Raw genomic sequence first — 27,477 nt, 5'->3', positions numbered from 1 at the left:
ATTCGCTGTTTTACTTTCCAAAAGGGCCCCAAATTTTCGAGTGCCCAAGAGCCCAGACTAGTTTAGTGCCTACAAGCAAAACCTTTGGGTGTTATATAATAGAAAACCACCATCTTTAGATGGTTGCAATAAATTGTCTATCATTAATTTTAAACTCGTTGAACATTTTATTTCTTTTTAACTTACACTAAAGTTTTTTACTTGCTACAATTGTTAACTTTAAAATTTTTCAGTTTAAATAAATGTTTTTATATACATCTTCAGCAGTGTCATTTCCCTCATTCACAAATGAAACTCGCAATATTTTCATTAAAAACCCTTGACTCACAATAAAAGCTGACCGTGTATTCCCGTGTGTATTTTAAAAAAGGCCATTGAGGGCACTTGTATCGTTTGTGGCGAAAGTTAATTACGAATGGGCTCCTTTGTCTCCCAAAATCGGTGTTATTGTGGTCATTATTTAGAACACGCGGACCGAAATTGCTACGCTCTTGAATCGCTTGCTGATTTATCCCAGAACAAGTGCCTGCAAGTCGAGAGCCAATTATAATACCGTATTGGTTTGACATGTGAGTGCTGCGGGGGTGGTGTTTTCGTGTAAAATACAAACCAAATACAAAGTGAGAGGCAAAAATACTCCAATCATGTAATGGGGGCTATATTGTGTACTTGATAATAAGGAGTTGACAAAATGCGTCAATAATTTTGCTTATAATAAACAGGTAAGATTATAGGTATTGCTTGTATTCATAAATTCGTGTTAACAAATAAAATTATGCCCAAACGTCGTTTGCTGATTATATTCTTTCTACTTTCGGAAGACAGTTTTGCTTTCGTAGGTTTCGTATAGATAGGTATAGGTTGCCGTGATAGCTCAGTGGATATGACCTCTTCCTCCGATTCCGGAGAGTATGGGTTCGAATCTGGTCCGGGGCATGCACCTCCAACTATCCAGTTGTGTGCATTTTAAGAAATTAAATATCACGTGTCTCAAACGGTGAAGGGTAAAAAACGTGAAACCTGCATACCAGAGAATTTTCCTAATTATCTGCGTATGTGAAGTCTGCCAATCCGCATTAGGCCAGAGTGGTAGATTATTGGCCTGACCCTTCACATTCTGAGAGTAGACCCGAGCTCAGCAGTGAGCCGAATATGGGTTGATAATTATGATGATGATAGGTTGGTAGATGTGAATGTGATAGAAAACGATAAAACTAATAAAATTAATTCCTAAAGATACATCGACAAATCAAAAACATTATTATTTTTTAATTATTGAATCGGGAGTATTGTGTCTCTACATCATTCTAAATAATTAAAACAACGCGTTTCCGTTGCGTTAACATTCGTTTACGTTATTATATTATAGGAGCGCAAGATAAAGTATTTCAAGATAGCCCTATATTAATAAATTGTCAAAGTATAAAAAAAATAAGTATCATTAGTAATGTAACAACCACATACACGATACTTAATACACTTATACTAAAAAAATCAACATTGCGGCTAACGAACATGAATATGGACATGTCATAAGCATATTTCTGAAGCAACCGCCGCCGGTTCGTATAATACGGTAGCAAATTACGAAATCTGGGTTAGAATAACAACTCCTTTAATTTGCGGATGCTATAAGGAAAAATATTTTCGAATCACAAGAGGCAATTATATTCTCATATTGGTTTGACATGCGATGCGAAGCGCTTTTTCCCGATACCCGATGAAAGGGTTAGATATAGAATAAAGAAACAATGGGCCACATCGACCGCAAAAACCTTTATTATGCGATGTGATTGCTCTACTGTTTCCATGAAATGCACTTCCATTTCAAGTTATTCATGTGGATGTAATAAAGTTTTAGCATTGTTTAAATTTCTTGAGCATGGATATGTTTATTATATGCTTCCTCGTTTCCTATTTTTTGAATAGCGTTAAATTATGCAAGTATGCTTTTAAGGTTTAAGGTTTACAATCTTTTACTCTTTTTTTTTGATTTAACTATAAAGTTTCGGGTATTCAAAAGATTTAGAGATCGCAAATTTTTTCTCAAGTTGTTTTAGATATTTTTTTTAATATTGCATTGTTATAAAAGATAGGTATTTTATTTTAGGTAAATTAATGACGCAATAACAGCGTTAATTAATAATTAACTCCTTACTTTATTTTATTATTTTTAAGATTGTTAAACTTGTTGGTTTTTCAATTAGGAGTGTATTGTAAACACATAGTTTTAATAACAAAATGCTATGAAAGATACAAAATACCCACGAAAATAGTAATAACTGAAAACAATGAAAATTTTCATGAATGCGTCGTAAATTTTGATTGCATTAAAATTGTTTCTATAACGAGTTTTAATTTAAAATTTTCGATTATGAATGCTATTGAAAGTTCGGTGATGTTGACAAAATTCAATTATGTATTTTAAAATTAAATTTCATCTAAACTGTAGTTGCTTGCTTTTTTTGTATAATAGGGCTTAATATACAATTTATTGTATTTCTAGTGACAAATAGTTTTTCTATGTTTCGGTTTAATGGGCAAGGTTACCGTTAAAAATAAAGGCACATAAGGGTTTACGGTTTTTTCTCTTCGTTCACTGACGTCCCTGCAGCGTCTCGCATTTATGTACGGTCTATACCAGGCATTGCTGTATACAGGTTAGAAGAATATCGTTTCCTTCCTTCGGTAACAGTATTTTACCACTACGTTTAATTTGTGAGTTTGTAAATGACATAGATGTATGTATAACAGCAAACTGCGGATAAGATGTGTTATTTAATTAATTTAATAAACAAGAGAAAGTTTTGCTGCTGGATGGGATAGAGGTGAAATTAATTTAATAAAGCTGTAGTGAAATAAACCAGCAACCAGGAAAGGATGTTTACATATAAAACACATATATATAGTGTATCTATATTAATATTATAAAGAGGTAAAATTAGTGAGTTTGTGATGATCTAGAGACTAGATGATCTCTGGATCTACTGAATCTATTTTGAAAATTCGCTTACAAATATAAAGCCACATTATTTGTGAATATCACAGGGTATGTTTTATCCCTACAAGGCGTCTGTTAATATCATTACAATTCAATTATTGGAATCAAACCCAAGACCGTGAATGCAGAAAGAAGGGTCTCTACCCACTGCGTCACTCGACGCGTCTTTGAAAGCAAATAGCTAATATTTTTTTGTTCTTTTAATATTAAATCTACACATTATTTGAGCAATCTTTTATACGTTTTCATTTACATTTACCTCGTAATAGAGTTGCAAGTTTGAATTATATATTCTAGAAAAGTTGCCATTAAATAAAATATTATTTTCTCCATTTCTATATAATTCCGCATAAAAAGCCACGGCAGCTTACCTAACATGTAACACGTCAAGATTTAGAATAAAAATGGGTTACTGCAAATTCAAAACTAACTTTAAAAGCAAAACCACTCATCGCGGCCTCCAAATAAAGGTCGCGACCCATACCGCGGGCTATTTGCCCTCGCCTGCCTGCCTAGTGTTGACTCGCCTCGACCAAAAAAAAAAAACTCATTGTGTCAATTCTTATCACAAAGCCGGTACCGGGAGCAGTATGAAGTTGTAATTTCCCAGCTGCTGTGGCAATCTGCCGCGTTGTCAAAATAACCACGTTAAATTACTTTGTATTTCATCTCGGTGTCTTTGCCGCCCTTGATTGCTCAGACGTGGAGTAATAACAAACCTCTCAACTTTATGCTTTGTCTTACTTTATTATACTTTAACGTCGGCGTTATCAATTGTATGTGCGCAATTAACTTTTCTTTGCATAAGCTTTGACTTATTCTGTCGTAGTCAAGGAAAAAAGCTTTTAATAATAACTGCAAAAGATTTAATTACTGGATGCATTACTGGATCATGCTTATTATGAAAGAATATTATGAGATTCATATATTTGAACTAAGAATATAATAATTGTTAAATAATAATATCAACACAATTACAAAATCAAAACAAACAATAAACTAAATCAACACCACACTCACTTGGTACTGACTTCAAAGTGATCAGGAGGTAGCAAATATTATAATGTCATAATTTCGCTTTTTAGTTTCGTGGGAAAGTTTATGTTTTGAAGTCGGTTGTATTTTTTTTAAATGTTTATCTCAGATTTTTTAGTATAAACAATAAATGTAATAAAAAATCATATCACTTTCCCTCTTAACATCACCTTCGAAAGTTCAAATTTTCGTTAATACTTTTTCATTAGTTTAGTGGGTACGTTTATGTTTCGAAGTCAGTTGTATTTTTTTTAATGTTTATGTCAGATTTTTTAGTATTAACAATAAATGTAAAAATTCATATCACATTCCCTCTAACATCCCCTTCGAAAGTCCAAATTTTCGTTAATGCTTTTTCGTAATACGCTACTCAGCAATCTGCATTATACTCTGTGAATCTATACTTTTACACATACTATTATTATAGGGGTAAAGTTTGTGGTATTGTAATTTGTAGTGGTAATCTCTGGATCTACTGAACCAAAAGAATAGAAAGCCACGTTGTTTGTGAGTGACATAGGCTATATTTTATCCCCGTACTCTTACAGTAACAAGAACTACGCGGGTGAATCCGCAGGGCATTGGCCATGCCATGGTTAATAAAATAATTAATTTAACACAGCTGCCGTCCATTATTACGAAAACTGCATTGACACAAGCATTAAAAGGATGACCCTTTTGTATAGTGTCACAGATACAATAAACAAACAAGTAGCACTCACAGTCATCGTTAAACAATTATTATTTTATTGTGCTGTGATTGTATCGTACGGTTTTATTTTGATTAAATTTTGCGGTGGAATATTTTACAACGAACGCATTGTTGTCATTCCAATTGATTGTGGGCATTTACTTATCTGGAATAATGGAAATGATGATCAAAATAATTGTAATGTGCGTAACGTTAGCAGCGTGATCAGCTAGCCAATTCACTATTTTGGTCTTTGTTATCAACCTATTAAAATTAACATCAAATCAGTTGATAAAATATTATCTACATACTATAAAATCAATTGACAAAATATCATCTACGTACTATATGAAATTCACCATTTGTTACATAAAATCTTTTTTTGACGTGGCGTAGTGGTATGCGCAGTGGATTTACCAGACAGAGTCCTGGGTTCGATCCCCGGCTGGGCCGATTGAGGTTTTCCTAATTGGTCCAGGTCTGGCTGGTGCGAGTAAAATAATAGAACACTTCAGCTTCATACATTTCTTTTACAGGACAATTTTTTTTAAACGGGTCATCTTAATGAAAGAAAAATAATTATTATATTCAAAGCTTCTTCTACAAAACAAATAAAACATTATTTATAAATATAGTATTATAGTACATTGGTGATTTAATCCAATAATTGTTTAACAAAAATTAGATACTTAACATCTTAATTACAACAGCTACAGCATTGAAAAAGCTGATTCAAGAAAGAAAAATTGAAAATACCGAAAAAAAAACACATAACTTGGCTCCCCTGGGGATTTTTGGAAAACTATTTAAATTAGTGTAAAATAATCAGGTGGTGTATCTACCATTTGTGTATTACCTATTAACTACGGGACACCCTGTATATAGTCTTTGAGTATATCTAAACTAAGCACGACGAACGTCGACATTAAATTGTAAAGCTAGATCGTAATTTTATTGAGTACCATAAATGGTACATTATGATATAAGTGCGGTAAGTTGAAAATTACAGCCGATATTGCAGCTCGAGCCGAAGGCGAGAGCTATAGTAAGGAAGCAGAGGCTGTAATTATCAAAGCGCACGTATGTCGCACCCCGTTTTGTAGCACATTTGCGAGGAAACACACTTTGAACACACTTTTTGAAATTTCACAATCAAAATTTTTAAAATTACAGAATTAAATATTTTTTATTATATTTTATCTCACAAAGTTAATTTATTCATAAAATGTTGAGTACTTTAATGACATAAAAACTCTTTGCCAAGATTTAAAAAAGTACCGTTCGTTTTTAGACGGATGTTAAGGTTTTATATTACATTACGGCACATGTGCGTAATGAGATACATCACGATATTGAAATTGGTGAAATAAGCGTAATCGTAAAGTATCTTTACGAGCAAATCTATACTAATATTATAAAGCTGAAGAGTTTGTTTGTTTGTTTGTTTGATTGAACGCGCTAATCTCAGGAGCTACTGGTCCGATTTGAAAAATTCTTTCAGAGTTAGATAGCCCATTTATCGAGGAAGGCTATAGGCTATTTATTATCCCCGTACTCCTACGAGACTGGAAACCACGCGGGTGAAACCGCGCGGCGTTAGCTAGTGTGCTATAAAACTGAAAAAAGTACAGTGTCAATATCGCACATTTTGTTATTGTGTCCACAGGTAAAGAGCTCTACAGTCCTGAGCCAGACACGCACGGAGAAGCCGCGACCACGGGCCCGCCCAAAGTGAGCTCTCGGACGAACTCCTTTGAGATCGAGAACCTCCTCAAGGTGCTTATTAAGGAACTTCACTTAAACGCTTCTTTGCTCGCTCATTCACCCTTCACCCGCTTGAACTCGACTCGGTGTCTCAACAGACTTCCTGTTACGTATCCTCTCGATAAATTAAGTGCGCTCGCTTCGATACAAAACTTGTCTTCGAATGAACAGCCTTTTGAGCTAAGTTTTAATTGTACAACAAAAGTGGGGGAGACGACAATGCAAGTTTAGTTGTTTGATTAAATTTATTCTATCAGTTGGCAGTCTTTAATTCAAAAAGTGTTTAATGAAAAAGTTTATTTACAAATTTAAATTAAAACAGTTTATTACAAATTATATCCTAATCCTTGTTTGTGCCAGATATGACTAATGACAATGATTCCTTTAAGGCTCTGTTCTGTACACAATCAGAATTACTTAAACTATAAAATTGTAAATTAGGTATATAAGTTGTATCATCACTTAAATACTAAAAGAGCGTCTGTGTAAGTTTCTAGTCATCTCTGATTAATAGAATCTGCTGGTAAAGTATCTTTCTTTAAAAGTTTACTTTTCCACCATTCCATGTGGGCATTACTTGTAAAGTTAGCTTAAGTTCCTTAATGTATTTTTTTGTCAATAAAAAAGAAAAAAACATCATATAATATACTTAAAAAACATATTCGAATTAAAATAACCCACAAAACCAGTGACAGTTACGTATCGAAGTCGCCTACAAAACTGCATGCGTCCTTACCGGCCTTCATTGTTTTTCGTTCATGGGTATCATACGCTACTTAGCGAATAATAGCTTTCCATCCGTGGGCATAAATAGAAGTGTGGGCGTGTGCGGCAGAGTGCGGAGCAGGTGACGGGCTGGTGCCGCTCGCCCGCAGACACGCGCCGAGGGAGCCCTACGGGCAGCCTCACCAGTGCCGCCGTCACTCCCTCGCGGCACCTCTCCGATGCGGACAAGCTGAGGAAAGTGCTCATGGAACTCGTCGACACGGAACGAGCTTATGTCAAGGTTAGTTACTTTTACATGATTTTGTAAAGTTACAGCGCTGTGATACGTTTCCATGGCAACTTCGTTACGAAACAATAGACAACACGAGTGCTACAATGGCTAGTTACGTGCAGAGGATTACAATATTTGTTCTACTACCATGATAAAAGAATCAACAAAACTTGGTAAACAATATAAAATTGGCGTTAGGCATGGCCTCCCCCATTTTGTAGCGGCGTGGCCTCCTAGATTTTGTCTCTGCGGAAGCCTGATTTTTTGTAGAATGCCGTGGAACTATTTAAAAATTAACCAACAACATTCTAGCACAGTTTACTCGTGTAGTACCTAATGAACAATTCTAAACGATCTGTAGGAATTAATAGCTTTTATATTAAGTTTGAGATTTTATATTAAGTAGACTACAATATGGGAGTATAAAAAAATACAATTCAATTTTGGCATCCTATAAACACCGAACAAAGTCGAAGACTGTTTTAGGCGACAAATTCATAGACGAGTGTAAAATACCGGAATCGCACCCTAATTCACGCCATTAACGATCAATTTTTCTCACGTTTCTGCAGCACCCACGACTATAACTGATCGTGTATTGGTCAGTGTTTCGCTGCCGTTCGCGTTGCAGAAACGTGAGAGTAATTGACTGTCAATGGCTGACTTAAAAGCATTTAACATTGAATTTGAACATGAGCAATAAGTAGTGACGCTCTCTTGTGAGTGTTTAAGCCTTTCAGGGAATAGTAGTAGTAAATACCCCTAAAAGTTTCATATTTTGATAGAAATATACGTTGCTCTCAGATATTATACGTTTCTCGCACAAAAAGAACTAGAGAAGAATCTAAAAAGTATAAATTTAGGCACGTGTGAAAATACACTTATTTATTTCGCTAGTAGTGGTAATTAGATTCAGGGGCCTTAGCCACGTTGGCATGTTGATTCTCTTCCTACAGGCGCTAACGCTTCGAAAACTAACAAAATGTATGGGAATGGCAGATATGATCGTAAATTTGATCACGTGACCTGTAGTGAATGTCATTCCCATACATTTTGAAATTTACATTTAATTGGATGATGTATAATTTTTATTATTTTCATTCAAAAATAGAAAAGAAAATAGTAATTATAGTAAATAGTAAAAATTGTAAACAACTCCTTTATATAAAATTAATCTTTTATTGATATTTGATAGAGGAGACACTTACCCTTAAATTAAAATAAATTAAACTTAAATTTGAAAGTATGCATAGTATTTATTCAAAAGAAAAAAATACCATCTCAATCAGTATTTTAGCCCTCGAGGCATAAACTCCTTATTGCCGGGAAAGTTCTTAGCTGACGAGCTTGAAAAGTGCTCACAGCACTCAATGTTGAGGACGCTTTGCTGAGGCGTATGATAGATAAGATAATAAGGACTTGAAGGCCTCGAGTGTAATGCGGGCTTAACTGAAGCAAGGTGGAATCTTGCTATACGACGAGCCATCTAACGAGTTAAAGCGTTTACTTATGCCTTGAACAGTAGTTTACTGTATAAGCGAGCAGACGAGAATAGTTGGTCGTGAATTTAAATTTTTGCGATTTTTCTTCTATATCTCGTAAGTTATTTAAATTTTAACCTTTTTACTTTATGTTTAAATTCTAAATAAAAAATCCAAGAGCTCTTTTCTCATCACAGTTAAAAATACATTTAATTTAGAGAAATTAAACGAGTTAACTCTTTTCTTTATAAGCAGAGGTTTAAAGTTTTTATTTTAGAACTAGCGAGCGCCCGCGACTTTGTCCTACTACTACCCTACCCTACTCGCACTCTACAGCTACCCTACCCTACTCCTAACCTACTCCTACCCTACCCCTACCCTACCCTGACTCTACCCTACACTACCCCTACCCTACCGCTACCCTACCCCTACCCTACCCCTACTCTACCCCTACCCTACCTTACCCCTATACTAGCCCTAACTCTACCATACCCTACCCTACCACGCGACGGAAGCTTAAAAAATGGAGTAACTTCTCCCGTTTTCCCAATTTCCCTTCACTGTTCTGCTCTTATTGATCGTAGCGATGTGAAAAAGTATGAAGAATAATTGTATCAAGTTTCGTTAAAATCCGTAGAGTAGTTTTTGTTTATATAACGAACATACAGACAGACAGACAAAAATTTTACTGATTGCATTTTAAGCTTTAGTATCGATCACTAATCATCCCTGAGAGTTATTTTGAAAATATATTTTATTATAAGTATACATATTTGGTTCAAGTAATTAGTCTTAATTTTTTTTAAAGTTAAGGTAAATTTACAATTCACCTTTTGCGATTCCGCTTAGTTTAACCAAGGTGAAAACTTGATATAGCTATTAGCTATTAAACGAGTTAAACCGAATGCTCGATCATTCATGGCTGATTACCCATTTGATCTGTGTCGAGGTATATAATTTGAACGGGTGATTACGTCGCGTCCCCTTAATATGATAAATCATAATTCGCTTTCGGCTTTGATTCAGGGATTATTCAATTAAGAAAAGGTTTTCACAGGCAAGTAAGGACGTTACTTATTACATTAAAATTTTGCAGTCGAAGGACATTTTGTACGTGCTTTGCCTGTTATGGGATTAATGTTCGCTATAGGATAGTAATTTATGTGTAAGGCTGTGTAACTTATACATGACTTAACTCAGCAAACAATAAGATTTATTACAGGAATATTCATCACATTTCATTTACATTGTTAATATGACGAATTACTGTTCCTATTTGCAAAAATATATAATAAAAGCACAGCTACATGATATACATATGAAGGTTAACTACTAATAGATCACGATTGATAGTAATATTATTATCTTTCTCGGCCTTCGTACACGGAGCAACTTAACTAAGTTGCGGACGGGGTCGTGAATTAAGTTTAGAAGCAATTTGCGGTAACTCGTAATGTTATATCTACTACCGTTAAGCTGTAAATAAAATACGTTAGTTGTTTCACTTCCGATAGATTATAATATACCGAAAAATAACACGTTAAATTGCAATCAGTATTTTCAATTCACAATATGACGGCAGATTATAATATCACGAGTGAGATTATAAACTAACGTATTAAAACGAATAACTGTTAAATTGCCAAGCAATTCAACAAAAGAATCTCTCACAAATACGCAGCATTTATCAATCTTAAAAGCTAATTTTGTTTACACCTAAACCCAAATTTATTGAGCAAATCATTTGACGAGTTAAAACAGTCGAAATAAATTCGTAAATCCTAAAAGTTAGCGTGAATTTATAACTTCACAAAACCCACAGCGCGGCCGTCCAACTGTCTGATTAAAATGTTTGTTTAGAAACCGCCGAGGCCTTTAACGGTGTATCTTTTGCTTTTCCGATACTTGCAGCATCTGAATAACTTATTGGAGAACTACCTGGAGCCGCTCAAGAGGGAAACTTTTTTATCGAATGCCGAGATCAACGCTCTGTTTGGAAACATACAAGAGATAGTAACTTTCCAGAGACAGTTCCTACAAAACTTAGAGGAAGCGCTTGAATCTGAACCGAATTTCAACCATTTCGAATTCTCAAATCAATTCAAGGTAAGCATGAGACGTTTTTAAAATAACTATTATTTTAATTAATATACTTGTAGCTACAAGTATTAACTTAAAATAATAACCTAACCTACCTCGTTTATTAATTAATTTAATAATTTATTTTGCAAGTAGATTAAAATTTCATGTACGTACATACTAATATAATCATGGAGTTTTTAACCAAATAAAGTTTTTTTTATTTATTTTTTGAGCATTTGATGTAGTACGAATATAGTAAATAATAATAAACGACCATCGTGTGATACGAAAATTATTATTTAAAGCACCGCAGATATCTCGGTCTGTTTATAATGCAATTTATACGACTTTCCAGAATGTTCTCTTCGCCGTTGGAAACGCTTTCCTCTATTACGTCAACCATTTCAAATTATACAGTTCTTTCTGTGCCAGCCACAGTAAAGCACAAAAAGTTTTACATCCAAGTAAGTTCTGGCATAATGATAGACACTTTTTAAATAAAGGCAACCGTACTTTGTATTAACTGTGAACTGTTTTTAAACAGATGAGGGAAATCAGGCGCTTCAAGAGTTTTTGGCGGCTCGTAATCCAAAGCAGCAACACTCTTCAACGTTAGAATCGTACCTAATCAAACCTATTCAACGAATCCTTAAATATCCCTTACTATTGCAACAATTAAGGAATTTGACTGATGTGAATTCGGAAGAGCATCTTCACTTAGTGGGTAAGACAATAAATTATAACCTAAACCAACTGCCACGTTGGCGCAATGGTTAGTCTACCGCTTAAAAAATAGGCTGATAATGATTATGAATGATGAAACCTACCTAGCCTTTTTTGCTAGAAGTAGAACTGGAACCTGATTATTCTAACGATCAATTTTGAAGATGAATCAAATTGACTAACATAGCTCAGCGAGTCTCGAAACTGAAGAGTAGGTCACATAGTTCGAAAAGCCGTAGGGGTCCCGAGGTAACCCCGCACCGGAAAGCAGTGTAAGTTGACCCCTCACTAGTGGACTGATGACATCAAGCAGGGTTGCAGGGAACCGCTGGATGCTGGCGGCTTGAGACCGTTGTGTTTGCAAGAGTCATATGTCCAGCTGTGAGACGTCCTTCGTCTGTTAATGATGATGATGATGAAATTTTGAAGTTTTAAAATATTATACTTTATACGTGTTGAAATTAATTTACAGAGGCGTTAAAAGGGATGGAAAAAGTTGCGGAACACATCAATGAAATGCAACGAATACACGAGGAATATGGTGCTATATTTGATCATTTGTTTAGACAACACCAGAAGTCTTGCAAGCAGCCCATTGATTTAAGTCCTGGTCAGTTTTATGATATTTATTCATATTTAGAAATCATATACTGAACAAAAGCAGGAATCACCTTAAAGTGAGATTTAATGAATAAAAAGACTTTAGTATTTTCAATCCATGCAAATGCCTACAATCATACATAACGGAAACCAATAATGACGCAAAAATTTGAAGATTTAAAAAAAATCTTTGTCTTTCGGCTTGAAGTTTTTCAAATTGTAGATAGATACTACAAAATGTTCCGTCATTTGATTTATTTATTTTAACAAAAATACTATCTAAGTTTTGATTAATAGTTTAACGTAAAAATAAAATAGTTTAATTAATTAATAAATTTCACGCAAATTTTTAACTTTTATTAATATTTTGCAGGTGATTTGTTATACTATGGAGGCGTAGAGTGGTTGAATATATCAGACTTTTTAGGTAAAATAAAGAAGGGGCTGGAGTTGCACGCAATGTGTTTTGTATTCAAATCAGCTGTTGTCTTCCTCTGTAAAGAAAGACTGAGACAAAAGAAAAAGTTAATGGTATGCTACTTTTTTAAATCTTACTTATAGTCTAAGAGCCTGTGATAGCTAAATATACCTCATTTCATGAAGGCTTTGTCGGCTCCGGCACCTATCATAGGAAAGTACGGGGCACAATTATTTCAACGAAATTAAGTAAATAACGATTTTTCGTAAAAATAACGTCGTCGTTATCAACCCATATACGGCTCACTGCTGAGCTCAAGTCTCCTCTCAGAATAAGAGGGGTTAGGCCAATAGTCCACCACGCTGGCCCAACGCGGATTGGTAGACTTCACACACGCAGGTTTCCTCACGATGTTTTCCTTCACCGATTGAGACACGTGATATTTAATTTCTTAAAATGCACACAACTGAAAAGTTAGAGGTGCATGCCCCGGACCGGATTCGAACCCACACCCTCCGAAATCGGAGGCAGAGGTCATATCCACTGGACTATCACGGCTCTTAAAAAAAAAAAAACGTTACGTGCTATTTACCACCACTACTACATATATGCGACTTTACGTAAAATTACCATGACAATTGTTATTTTGTTGAGAACACAACATAAAATGGTTGCAAAAACGAAAATATGATGAAATACCACGTAGTAACTAATTGTTTGAATGGTACACCGAGATAATAACCCTGCTGAATTTCTATCTCTTCTCTGCATCCTCTACTGACCTTACAACAAGTTGCTATATCTCTAAAATCTACCGATTAAAAATAATTAGGTAATTATTTAACCTACTGAATGACACGCGAATTGAATTCAAAGATTTTTTTAAAATACCGCGAAAATTATGGATTTCCAAGACAAAGAGTAACCTTTTTTACTGAAAATATAATCTATATCCGTTCAAAATTTCAGCCGAATTAGTTTAGTAGTTGCAACGAAAACTAACAAACATACACACTTACACACATACTTTCGGTTTTAATAATATTACTGTAATATTAGTAAACACTTATGTCAACTGAATCTATTGCACTTCGGTTAGGCTTCATTCTTTGATGTATATGATAGAATAAATAAATAACATATATTAATATTACTTTAGGGGGTTTCCTCCAAAAATAACTCAAACGAAGTAGAAATCATACGATACCAAGTGCTGATACCAGTGACGGAAGTACAAGTGCGAGCTTCGTCAGCTAAGGACATGGACAGTCACTTCTTGTGGGAGCTAATTCACTTACGCAGCCAACTACAACGGCGCTCTGAGAAAGTCTACGTGCTGTCTAATAGGTATAGTATCAATAATATTGTACTTTGCGAGGAGCTACCCTCAATAAATGTGTGGTGTTTTAGTTACCTATGTATTAGTTATCTTCTTCCTATACTATATCAAATCTAGGGTCACAGTTAGTTACCTCTAGCTAGTCTACTTACCCCTCTGAAACGGCTAGACCGATTTTGAAGAAAATTTTATGTGTATATTCGGAACAGGTCTAAGATGGGATATGCTTCGTTATCAACTCATATTCGTTTCACTGCTGAGCTCGAGTCTCCTCTCAGAATGAAAGGGGTTAGGCCAATACTCCACCACGCTGGCCCAATGCGGATTGGCAGACTTCACACCGTGAATGCCGTTTTCCTCACGATGTTTTCCTTCACCGTTTGAGACACGTGATATTTAATTTCTTAAAACGCAGACAACTGAAAAGTTGGAGGTGCATGCCGCGGACTGGATTCGAACTCACACCCTCCGGAATCGGAGGCAGAGGTCATATCCACTGGACTATCACGGCTCTGGGATATGCTTGCCTTGCTCTAATACCAAGATATAATTGAATTAGTTATAGGATGGACTTATTGCAAGACGTATAGTTTGTGTATCTTCAGTGACATTGTAATAGTTGGTATTATGTTGAAACAGAATGTAGCCATGTGTATGCTTCTTAAAATATATTTTAACCACCTTCCAAAAAGGAGGAGGTTCTACGTTCGGATGTGTGTATGTTTTTTTTAAATAATTACGATTATTTACAAAAGCTTAAATTATTCAACAGTACGGCGGACTTCCGTAACGCGTTCCTGAAGACGATCCGGCAAATAATCCGCGAGTCTGTTCGCAACATGTCGCTGCCCTCTCGGCCGGCACCCTCCCCGCCGCGCGCCCCGGCCACCCTCGACAGACCGAAGCACCAGGTAATATTTTTGTTAGAAATTGGTATCACCAAAATAAACACTCTCACTATGTATCCTCCGAGTATATATAATCTATGCTTAAGTCTATTGTCAATCTTCATTCTTTCTGCTTCTTCCGGTGTCCGCCATTGTAAGTTGTAACCAGTGTGTGAGTAATAAAGATCCGTAATTAAATTCAGTAAAGCCGTTTCTTTTTAATAATTTTGTTAGAGAGTTGTAACGGACGAAACACAGAAATATTCGGCGAAAAATGAGCTTTTCAGGACGTATATCTTTGCAAGGGATGTAAACAGTTGGGTAATTCGTAACGAATTGAGAGGTTTAAATATCTGTCAAAACTGACAGTTGCACTTGAACATTATACGTTCCGTTGTTTGCCCGGCCCGTTTATTTTATTAAATAGATACAATTAAAGTATACTACTGCGTCGCTTACAAGAGTCATCATCATCATTAACAGCTGATGGACGTCTACTGTTGAACATTTTTACATGGACTTCCAAACAAAACGGTCTCGAGCCACCAGCATCCACCAGCACCCTGCTACCCGCTTAATATCACACACAGTCCACCTAGTGGGAGGTTGACCAACACTGCCCTTTTCGATGCAAGGTCGCTATTCCAGCACATTGGCACCCCAACGAACATCGGCTCTTCGTCGAGGTCGTCTTCTCCTCCGGAGATTCGTGATGCCTCTTACCTCACCGTTACCATAAGGGCTGCCAGAGCCGAGAATAGCGGGGTCACCGGGGACTAGGGACTGTTGCGTTTTGTACTTATCCATAGAAAGATATTGCCCCATAGAAAGGTATAGCCCTAGAGGTTAAATAGTCGCGTATAACCTTAGCATTCCATAAATGGATGGACCGTGGTAGTGCCGGGCCAGGTCCATCCTGTGACAGAAAGAAAACTCCAACTTGAGTAAAGGGTTAAGGAGTTTTTAATGTCAACACTCACCTTTTGTTTAGAATAAAAAACAAGTCGTTAAGAGTTTTACGTACATACCGATCCTAAAGCGGTTGAATTTTGTTTTTAAAATACCGGGTTGATTAAAATTATTGTTAGAAAAGTAAAATATAGTACTAATATATTATTCTTTTGCAACCATTTTGTTTGTATCTGGGCGATTCTCGTATTTATAACGTGAAAAAGCTACTATCTATATCAAAATTCATTTGTTTCAAGTACCTAGGCTTAGTTTACAAGCACTTTTGAATTAAGGCCCATAGAAAAAGTCTATTCGTCTTTAGACTTCTTTGTAAAATCTATTTGCGAGTAGACGTTTATTATCAAAATTTCCTAAGATTAAACATAGAGCACAAAAGGAAATTGCACATAGAAGCAACGGTCTTCAATAAAAAGGAAACTTTAACAGAAACAGGAGTCGTACTTGCAGTAGGTACTTCAAAAAGATTACTTCAATAGTGCAAAGCAGCGGGACTTTTTCTCATTAACTCATCGGAAAGTTCGACGTTAAACATTTCCCAGATTCAAGTACCTACGAGCAACTTTTAAAAGTCGAACTGTTATATAAAATATGAGCCAGCGTGTTCATTTGGCTGCTAAACTTGCTCTTTGAAGTTACGAGATGTTTTTTAGAACGTTTTACTTGTTCCTCCGTGGCGCAGTGGTATGAATCCCGAATGAATAACAGATGAGGGTATATATTTCTGATGCCGTATCTCGTACTGTTATATTTTAATCGATCTTTGTCTCTTATGGCATCTAAAGCGTAAAGTAACTCGCACACTCGTTTCCGCGTAATAATTTCAAGAAATTTACTTTTTCAGGTGCACGTGATGCAGGGATCGCAAACCCTCGGAAAAACGAAAAAACCTAAAACAATGGGTCAGAGGCTTTCAGCTGGTAACATCGAGGTAAATATAATTTAATTAGTAGTAAAACAGGTTGCTGTACAATAATCTGTTATGATTAGAAAATTGTAACCTTTCTAATATATTTTATTTTAAATCTTTGTTATATCTATTATGTAGATAAATCAGTTCGATTCTGTAAACGAAAAGTTTCGCATTATTCGATGCAAATCAAATCACAGCAAATAAATTTCGTCACTAATGACTTTGAGTTTATTTAAATATTAAAATATTCAATAGGTGGGTGACTTATCTCGAGAAAACTCCCAAGATGCTGACGAACCTCCTCAAGTATCGGAATTGTCGTCTGATGAAACTACATTCAGGCAAAGAAGCAAGACCATATGCGAAGCAATTGGTAAGTTTATTATCTTAATATTGGACAACTACTAAAACTATATCACTCAAAAGTCGTTAATAACGCTTTTTAGCAGTAGTAGGTGTAAAGTGTTTTATAACAGCCTGACACTGATTTCTGACACCAAGAAGCATTGTTATATTTCGTTCAGAAGAGCATGGTTGTCAATGAAATTTCAAGCACATGAGAGACCGATGAAGTTGACGGTTTATACGGCAGTGCATTATTCGATGCTTTGATTTTGCCCACTGTGAAATCTTGCTCTATTTGGTTAAGGATCCCACTAAATACTAGGTGGGTCATTTGCTTGTTCTGTCATTTACGAGTTTATAAAAAAAACATCAGTAAAACCTCTGTTAATACATTTTACTCGTTCTTGTTGTTGCAACAGAGAGCGGCGCCAAACGTACTCTGCCGCCCCCTCCCCCGCCGACCACGGACACGGACAAGTCAGAGGGCGGCTCCAAGTCGGAGGGCGAGGACGAGCTGCCGCAGCCGCCCGCCAAGCGAGGGTTAGGCCGTACTCCCAACCACCTCACCCTCAGGTACCAACATATGTATGGGCTAACCAACTGCGCCGACACAGACCTACACCGCACATCCACCATTGGAAGCAACTCACCTACTTTCATACTAACTCCAAATTTCACTCTGAAACGTAGGTACGCTTGTTTCTCATACATATGTCGCCGCTCGTAGATAGTCCCTATTGTTATTAATAGGCAATAGTTGTAGTTGTAATAGTATACTTAAAAAAAGACGTCGTTTAACACAACTTGTACTATTGTGTGTTTTTCCAGCACAACTTCGACTCTGAGTGCCGGAAGCACCGGAAGTCAGGCTCGACTTATTCAGTCTTCACATCAACCTACCCAGTATCAACCGACAATGGTCAAGGAGCTAGGTAAGCAAGGATCGCAATCGCTCAAATCGTCACCAGAGAGAAGGAGTTCGTCTACGTCTGAGAAAAGAATCAAAGTTATCCGTTCGGGCAGTGGCAGCAGCATTAACAGAGATCGCTCCCCGAATAGGTCTGTCGAGCATATATCGCCCGACAGAGATCGCGTCACGAAAGTCATCATTTGCAAATCCCCGAACAAATCCAGTTTGAAACAGACTAAGACTCTTCATAGATCACCGAAAGGGAGTTTCGAGCAATCGAAATCTCCGCGTGGGTCTATTGATAAATCTCGATCGCCACAACAAAGTTTCGATGGCTCGAGATCACCTCGCGGAAGCATTATGAAGTCGAGGGAAAACAGTATCGATCGAGCGAAGTCGCCAAAACCTGCCCCGAAGAAAGGCATTATGCGAACACCGCAAGCCAGTTTCGATAGATCTCCCTGCAAATCCCCTAACACTAGTCGTCGATCATCCAAATCGAGTGGCGAGAAGTTAGCAAAACTCGGCACCAACTCACTAGATAGGATGACTCATTACTCGCAGCTAGCCAAAGCCGAAGATAAGGCCATGAAAATGGGCATCGTGGTGTCAAAATCTACAGAGTCGATCGCTAAAACTATCGAACATCCGACCTGTGTTGAATGCTACCTCTCGGGAAAGAGGCAAAGCAAACCTTCTTAGCATAAGGGGAAGGGCAAACAGCCCAAAGCTCGTAGGAAGTCGCTGATGAGTCAGTCTACCCTGATATCGTCCGATCGCAGCAGCGTCGAGACCCTAGATGACTCCAGCCACGAGCGCGGACATTGCCCTTCCTCTCGACATTACCAAAAGAGTGACTTCGATCAAATACACGTTTAATTTGGTTCCACCTTTAATTAAAAACTACGACGTACCTTACTTAGAATATTTAATTTAAAAGATGACTGGAATGATGTGAAATTTAAATGAAGAGTTGTGATGCTGCCACTGCTCGAGCGTGATCGACTTGAAACTATAAAATGGAATTGATTAGAGACAGAGTAAAGAGAGTTAATTTAAGTCATTAGATAGTTTATTTAAATTTTTTCCTAGATTTTAATTTAAGTGTATGTAGTATAATTTCACTAAATATTAAGTAGACGACACCAATTAATTTAATGGTAGAGGAAAGTACGCGACTGAGAGATACTCGTAAGCTGAACTATCCGGTATGTTACAAATTACGTATACGTAAAAGTTACCTACTTAAATACACAAACTCAGAACTATCAATCATCTGAACCCCCGTTTTGGGACTATAATTATAATACACCGTAGACAATATATTATATGTAGACACGTAATGAATTCATTATAGAATTAAATTAAACGAACACTCTTTAATCTAAACTCCATGTACTAAGTGTTACGTTTAAATGGCTGTGGAATTGTACTAATGATAATCCTTAATCACTTTCTCATAGTTTCTATTGTCTACCATAACGATCATTAATTTGACATCTTATATTTTAGTATAAACTCAAATTTATAAGTAACATTATTATTCTTATTACATAAATTGCCACGGATGTGTACCATTAAGTCTTCCATTTCAAAATACCTGTATAAAAATAATTTATTTTTGATCATTTATTCTGTGCCTGCTCAATTTAGATTTAAGTTAACGTTTCAATATGCTAATTAGTTATTATTATACTAAAATATACCTCGTTTCTTATACGGATATGTATTTCCCCTCATATTTTTTATATTCTTCGCAAAAAGCAATTTTACTAAATACAGCAATGCTATTTCAGCATTTAACAATGCTAATATTATTCAAGTAATGTTAATTAAACGGTAATTATATTAATCTATGTGCATGCTATATCTAACAAATATAATACTCAATTATCATACTAAAAAATTATAATTATTATATGATAGCCGTTATACTATTAACCAACAAAACTAAAATATACTACCTACTTATTAATACAAGTAGATGAAAAACTATACATTATAATAGTTGAATATTTAGCTTACTTAGTCGTGCACTCACTCTCACGAGTGGCATATAGATGCACTCATCTAACTACCGGGAATCTAGTGTGGTGGAAAATAAAATTATAATCAATTATAAAAATCACATACGTACTGGTGCACCCTAGTCTTATAAATTTAAATATTTAATCGTAATAATATATTTAGCTATGAGATTACATTTATATAATTACAATATCGACACCGCCGACGCTTCTTGAATGTTCGATGACAATGTTGACCTCCGAAATTAATATCTAGCTGAAGGGCACAGCGTGCAAAGCTTTTTTTATTATTTTTTTATCACGGGCCCATTTTACAATACAAAAGACTGGTGGAATGAAATCGCAACAGACGGATACTGCTCTTGTAGACCAAACCAGACTCAAACAACCAGACAAAAGTATTATTTTCACTTATCTTCTTCTTTGTTTTGGTGGTTTTGGTTTATCAATGACACATTTTTCTATCACATTATGTGATAGGCACACATGTAAATTGAAATGTTTAATTTTCTAAATAAAATAACTCATATTTTACAGAATATAATAATTAACAGATAAATTGGCTTAATGATACTAAAAAGCGATTATATTGATAATACTGACCTTTGTTAAATATCTTAAAGTTGCCATTCCAATCTACCAGCATTGACCTATGCAGCAAGTCTTCTGGGGCGATTTCGACAACATTCATCAAACATTCAACTCTTTTTATTGGACCCGCGGTACCCTGGCGATTAGTTGGAATGTTTCGTTTCTAAATTGCTCGTAATACTTGAGCGTGGACAGCGAAGTGTGTAAAAGAGTTCGGTGTTTGGTGTGTTGTAGGATCGCCCGTGTGGAAACCGCGCGACGTGATGAGCGAGGCGGGCCCGAGCGCGCCCTCCGCGCCCACCACGCTGCCGCGCTCGCAGCGCCCCGCGCCGCGCGCCCCGCACCTCTCCGCGAGCCGCAAGTCGCTCGCGCCGGACCACCGCCACTAACAACCGCAAACCACCGACAACCCGCCACTTTACCCTTTAAAACCTCTCTTCCAAATGACCTTCTAAAATGTCTCTTGAAACTCTACCTACGCTCCTCCCTAGTTGTGATACACGCTTCCTTGATTCTGACTTCCATCTGATACGCTTTTAAAAACCGAATCACTTCCAACCAGGCTTGTCTTAATATCCTCAAAATACAACATTCGGTAAATCAATTAATGATGATTATTGATTAACTTTATGAAGCAACAACTTAGCCTATAATATTATAGTTCAGTCTTCTAATGGCAAGTGTTTTGAGAATATATTGACTAAAAGACTCTAACCTGTGATTAGTTGCTCTGTTCACGCGACAACAACTTATCTCAGAAGTAAAAATGCTTCTAGTCCTTACCCTGAATCTTCCGACTATATGAACCCAACTAGTTTCGCTATAACTCTTATAATAGATCTTTAACTTCAGTACGGGTTAAAATATTGAAATTAACCGATATATACGTTGCAATGTTATAATATAATTATGCTCTGTAGTTGGCATATTTCTCATAGTCGATTTATGTATCGATGTGTAATGGATTTGAAATTATTATTTTTACGTTTGCACAGTTAATATTTTAAACATTTAGTGATTAATTTTGTTCAGAGTTTATTTACAGTAAGAAATCAAATTACATAATATATCGCACTATACTTTATAGCTTGCAAATTAATAAATTATTAAGAGTATTTAAATATTGTTGGAAAATATAAAAATTTTAAATGTAAAAACAAACAGCAACCTAAATCTTGAGGAAATTTGTAAACGGTTGTACATTTTCAATTGTATTTGAAAAATAGCGAAAGCAAAAGAAAGGAAGGAGGGAGTATGAAAATAAATTTAGAGTGATTTTGGAATGAGATTTTTTGGATTCTGTACAAATTAGATACAGATTTGTTTCATTGGTCTTGCTTAACATTTGCTTGATATTAACTAGGTGATTTCAAAATAAATGCTATTTATTTATATCAAAATATCGGTAGTTTCAGTCGTTTTGTCATGCTCAAATAATTATTTTTGTAGTGGATTTTTGGAAATGTATTTTTTTGCGCTCAAATGTTTTCTCAGTAATAATAATTTATGATTTGATCCAAAAATAAGACTGCGTGCGGCTCGTCTGTGGTATAGAAATGTTTGAATACGCGACTGTCAGTTAAGTGGTCAGTGATCACCGCTATTAAAATGTACTCGGTGGTTATTTGTACTACGAACTTTGAAATTACGGGTCTCGACCTAATAGTGACACAGTGCAGTGGGCACTCGCCTAGTTCCACCTCAGGTTAACATTTATTCGAATATCATGACTTAATATAAATTTTGATAGTCATTAAGTTTATTTTATTCATATTAGATCTAACGAAAAATCCTTTATGTAAGTCAAATCTCATAACAAATGACAATATCAATAGGAGACAGTTTTTGAAAGTAAACAACTTGTTTATCATTTTAGGTGTACATTTCGACTTTTTATTTTTACGGCATTCATATATTTAGTTAAAAAAAACATGTATATTCTAATGTTCTATAGAAAGTACTAATGCAATGCCCATTGATTAAATAGAGTAATTGAGATTATATCTACAAAATGATTTAAAAGAAATCTCTTTTATTTTTCAATTATTAGTAAGAATTTCATTATTTTTATGGTCTAACAAACCTTTCTATAGAACATCTGATTCATGAATTTCTCTGTCGCCGATATTATTTTGTAAACATTGTCATTGTATACTATTTTAATTACAATTTTGAACTGATTTAAATAATTAAAAAAATATGATGTAAACTTGAAATATATTTTCAATTGAGAATAGTTAACGGGCAATATTAAATAGTATTGCACGTGTGTTAACTTACTAATTGTTATAGACACCTATGGTTCCTTTCGTTTGAATACATTTGCCAAAACGATGACTTAATAAATATTCTATAGTAATATGGTATCCTGTGCCAAAATTAGGTATTCCATACCTATATGTGCTTTTTAATACTCACTGTTAACATAGTACTGAATAAAATATATCGTGAACGTAGTTAGCTGTAATCTACATGTTTGTGTTTCTTTTCGTCACATTGGCAACGCAATCAGTTAGGACTGGCGCCTGCAGAAGGATGATTACTCGCATAACAATATATAAACTAAATCATTATCTCAGAATCAAAATAATCGTCTAAATAACTAGATCTTTGTTGTAAATTAATTATAAAACACGGCTAAAACTTACGCAGTATGCCCGACTAGTTTCGAACCTATACGGGGCCCATATAGTCATGATCTGGAATCTTGCAACGCGGCACGATCAAACTGCGAAGCGGCGGTGCGGTGCGCAGCCGCTCGCATCGCGCGTTGAGAGAGGGGCTGAGTGGTGGGGAGTGAAGGTTCCGTTACACTCTCTGACGGTTCATTAATGTCATCTTTATTATGTTTTAGCCGTGTTTTATAGTAAATAAATATGAATAACACTCTCGATAGTTTAAATTCTAAAAAGAGATTATTGTAAGTTTTCAATCACTGAGCCTCGATAAAGTTTTCAATCAATATTACAATAACGTATTTTATGACATAATATATAATGACGCTCTTAAACATAGTAAATTGGTTTTTGTCGTCCATATGTACTACGGCGTAGCGCTACGACGTAGCGCCATGCAGTGCAACATTTCAATAGTTTGGAAAAACTATGGATTGCATTTTACTGACATTCGTATATCATTACGTTTTCATTACAGCATAACTGTCCAGTTGTTGGCCAAGTGGTCAACCTATGTGGTTCTATTTTTCTATTATCCGTATTTAATTCTTCCAAAACATTTCTCAGTTAAACTTTGCAGCCGAAGTTTACTCAACCGAGGTCTCAACGTTCTTAAAAGATTTTTTTTAAATATCTGCCATATCTTTTAAATTCCCATTTCCCTAGAACTAGTCGGAAAAGACTGTGTTGAGAGTCCCCGTTACTCGTTCGTCTAGCCGTTGGTCATCGATTACACTGCCACTATGAAATAGTGATGTTAATTGATAGACACGATATAACGATCTTAACACGTGTAAATAAAAAGGGCCTGAGTATCATAAACACGAGAATATGTCATAGATCATGCAAAGTATTTTTCTAGTTTAGGAAACGTCAAATTCCATGTTATATTACGTTGATGTTTATAGTCATTTAGCAAGAGGGTTGCTAAACTGAAGTGAAACAATATTGCTTTATCTCATTCACTATATCTTCATTAACTAATATGAAACACAATCTGAGTGTAACTTCCATAAATTTGATGATCGACCTAACTGACAAAAAGAAATCTCTCTAATCGTTAGGACATCGTAAGCATGTTGCCTACTAACTTTAGTTTTATCTTTAAACATTACACAATTTTCATATTTATTTAATCAATGAAAAATAACATGAACGCTAGTTATTTTCTTATCCAATACAAATTAAATGTTATGAAACAGTGTAAGTATATTATTTGTATGGTATGTATTTTAATAAAGTAACATCCTAACGGGCGCCGGACCTAATCCACCCTATAGATGAAAATGCACTTTACCTTATGAAAAAGTACACTAGGTAGTTTTGATAATAATTTCTCTTCGTGATCAAATTCGAAATTTCTATCATAGGTTAGGCGAATTATATAACATATAAACATGACTCGGTTCGTTTTTATTTATCAATTGAGAAATAGAGAAATAGTCGTTTTGTTAGGAAAATTAAATTGACAAACTGTTATTTAAAATCATGGTTAAACTGTAAACTGAACAGCGGATACAAAGAAAAGTATATACTTTTCTTTTGTGTGCTTTTCACCCAATTTAAAATATTTTATAAACATTTTTTAACGATTTATAATTAAGTGATAACAATTAAACATATTATTCAATAAATAAAAGAGATTTTATTTATAAAATAATGAAACTTTTTATTACTGTATATTTTGTGACATCAATATCAGTTGATTGTAATGATTAAGCCAAAGCCAAAACCAAGCCATTAATTGGATAGTGTAAATATGTCTGACAGTAGGAAATAATTTAGTTTCTGTATTTGTTTTTTAAAATAACCACTTTAGACCGATACCGTTATTGGTACTCGTTTTTGATTCATTATCACAGTAGACATTACCATTTAATTTCAGAATAAATTAAACACATGAAAAAATGTTTTTCAGTTTATTTAATGCATATGAAATAATAGTTAAAGATACATATTTTAATTTAAATCTTTTAATAAACTTATATTTTGTATGGATGATGGCACTTTGTAGATCGTGTTCTTTGCATGTGAAGACTCGCTCTATTAATAGGCAATGGTTTCACTTACCATCAGGTGGGCAATCTGCTTGGTCCGTCAATTATTACTTTAGTAAACAGATTAGTTGTGTGTTTCGATTTTTTCTGTGTATTAAATATAAGTTGAAACATATCACCGACGTTAAATCACCGGTTCAGTTTACAAGTTAAATTATGATTTTAAATTATATTAACCGTTTTACACTAATTTATATATATATTGTATATTATGTATCAATACTGTGTAGATATTGTAATTATTTATTATTATTACCACACATAAAAATACATATTATTGCAATTATATTTCAAATTTTAAGTATCAGTTCCAAAATTGTTTTGTGATTAATTAAAATAAAACCTGTTTATTAATATACATATGTTAAAATATTCGAATTTAATAATTACGAACTTATACAATCAATTTATAGATATTGTTATACTAAGAAAATATAATTAATAAAATGAATAAACAAATATGAGTGAATAATGAAATGAAGAATGAGCTCGTTAATTGCGATTGTATTTCATACTTCAATGACATTTGAAAGTATTGTAGGAAAATGAATGAATATTTAGAAAGACTTATTGAAGTAAAATACGGAAGTAACTAATGTTATTATAAGTATTGTACTTTTATAATTTGAACTTTATATTATTTGCAACTATACTCAGTTATTATGTTTTCTTCGGTATTTATATTTGTGAAAACTACTCCAAAGATGCAGTGTACTGTGTTAAGGTAAAAACCTGGCTGGCGTAATAACTTATATCCTATTAATAATTTGCTGAGTATGATATTGGATTTCTGTAACATACTGGTCTATAATTTGAAATAAGTAAGTAGGAACTCAATATTCAAACTAATTATTTTCATTACAACGCCTAAATTAAAAGTGCCTTTCGCTATTCTGCTTGTGCACTAGAGTTTGTTCTGTTTACACGTACATTTGCATCTTTTTAGTGGTTTAGTGAGTTTTATTTTTTCTTTAACATTCTTTTAATATATATAAATATTCACAGAACTTTAGGAAATTAAAGACCTGATATGTAAATCGGTGTGTGTATTTCCATTGTTTTTGGAATTATTTATTAATATGTTCAATTTTGTGACACATATGGAAATTACTTTTTATTGCTTATGAATAAATATAAAATGTATTTGTGGACATCTTTTATTTAGCTTTGACTGAATACCCTTGATCTTGACAAATGCTCATGTACCGCTCCACCCAGTTATTGTTGAGGACTCTGCTCTCGAAATTGTAGACGAATATATATACCTAGGACACACAGTCCAGTTAAGTAAGTCCAATTTTGAGAAAGAGGTGAATCGCCGAATCCAGCTCGGCTGGGCAGCGTTCGGAAACTCCGCGACATCTTTTCATCCGAAATCCCTCAGCGCTTGAAGATGAAAGTCTTCAAACAGTGCGTGTTGCCAGTGATGACTTACGGATCCAAGACTTGATTGCTGACTATGGGCCTTATTAGAGGGCTCAGAGTCACTCAGCGGGTGATGGAGTCGAACCAAAGTCACTGACATAGCTCAGCGAGTCGCGAAGCTGAAATGGCAATGGGCAGGCCACATAGATCGAAGAGCCGATAGACGTTTAGGTCTCAAAGTGCTGGAATGGCGACCCCGCACCGGAAAGCGCAGGTGGCAGCGTCAGTAGGTCAGCAGGTAGACTCCCCATTAGGTGGACTGAGGATATCAAGCGAGTTGCAGGGAGCCGCTGGATGCTGGCGTCTAGAGATCGTTGTGCTTGGAGGTCCATGCAAGAAAAGGCTTATGTCCAGCAGTAGACGTCTATCGGCTGATAAGGAGTACCTTAATGTTTTGTATTGATACACTATTTCAAATCGTGTAATAAAGCGAAACTTTAGGTGAATCAATTGTCTTAGTCAATTTTACTGTATGTAGGTAAGTATCAAAAGATAATCGTCAAAAATGTACAATTGAGGTATTGTTTATCGATGGAAGTATATTTAC

At 35.1% G+C, this 27,477-nt stretch overlaps 1 protein-coding gene across 14 annotated transcripts in view; it reads left to right on the top strand.

Moving 5' to 3' along the window:
* The window catches only part of LOC112047855 (protein still life, isoform SIF type 1), a 178,803-nt gene extending 152,152 nt beyond the window's left edge, over positions 1-26,651 (top strand). For 5 of the 14 annotated variants that reach the window (XM_052882443.1, XM_052882445.1, XM_052882447.1 and 2 more), the window contains exons 30-42: positions 6,394-6,503; positions 7,306-7,497; positions 10,881-11,075; positions 11,407-11,515; positions 11,596-11,775; positions 12,247-12,384; positions 12,748-12,905; positions 13,952-14,139; positions 14,904-15,042; positions 16,832-16,918; positions 17,156-17,273; positions 17,665-17,818; positions 18,074-21,144. In XM_052882443.1, the coding sequence (XP_052738403.1) occupies positions 6,394-6,503; positions 7,306-7,497; positions 10,881-11,075; positions 11,407-11,515; positions 11,596-11,775; positions 12,247-12,384; positions 12,748-12,905; positions 13,952-14,139; positions 14,904-15,042; positions 16,832-16,918; positions 17,156-17,273; positions 17,665-17,818; positions 18,074-18,857 (2,552 nt within the window). In that variant the 3' untranslated portion in view covers positions 18,858-21,144. Of the gene's footprint in view, positions 1-6,393; positions 6,504-7,305; positions 7,498-10,880; positions 11,076-11,406; positions 11,516-11,595; positions 11,776-12,246; positions 12,385-12,747; positions 12,906-13,951; positions 14,140-14,903; positions 15,043-16,831; positions 16,919-17,155; positions 17,274-17,664; positions 17,819-18,073 lie in introns of all 14 variants that reach the window. The other 9 variants (XM_052882453.1, XM_052882452.1, XM_024085715.2 and 6 more) reach the window with 5 other exon arrangements.
* The last annotated feature ends 826 nt before the right edge of the window (positions 26,652-27,477 follow it).

The sequence above is a fragment of the Bicyclus anynana genome, chromosome 7, assembly GCF_947172395.1.
Source record: "Bicyclus anynana chromosome 7, ilBicAnyn1.1, whole genome shotgun sequence".
NCBI classification, from domain to species: Eukaryota; Metazoa; Arthropoda; class Insecta; order Lepidoptera; family Nymphalidae; genus Bicyclus; species Bicyclus anynana.
This window is presented reverse-complemented; position numbering and strand designations above follow the sequence as displayed.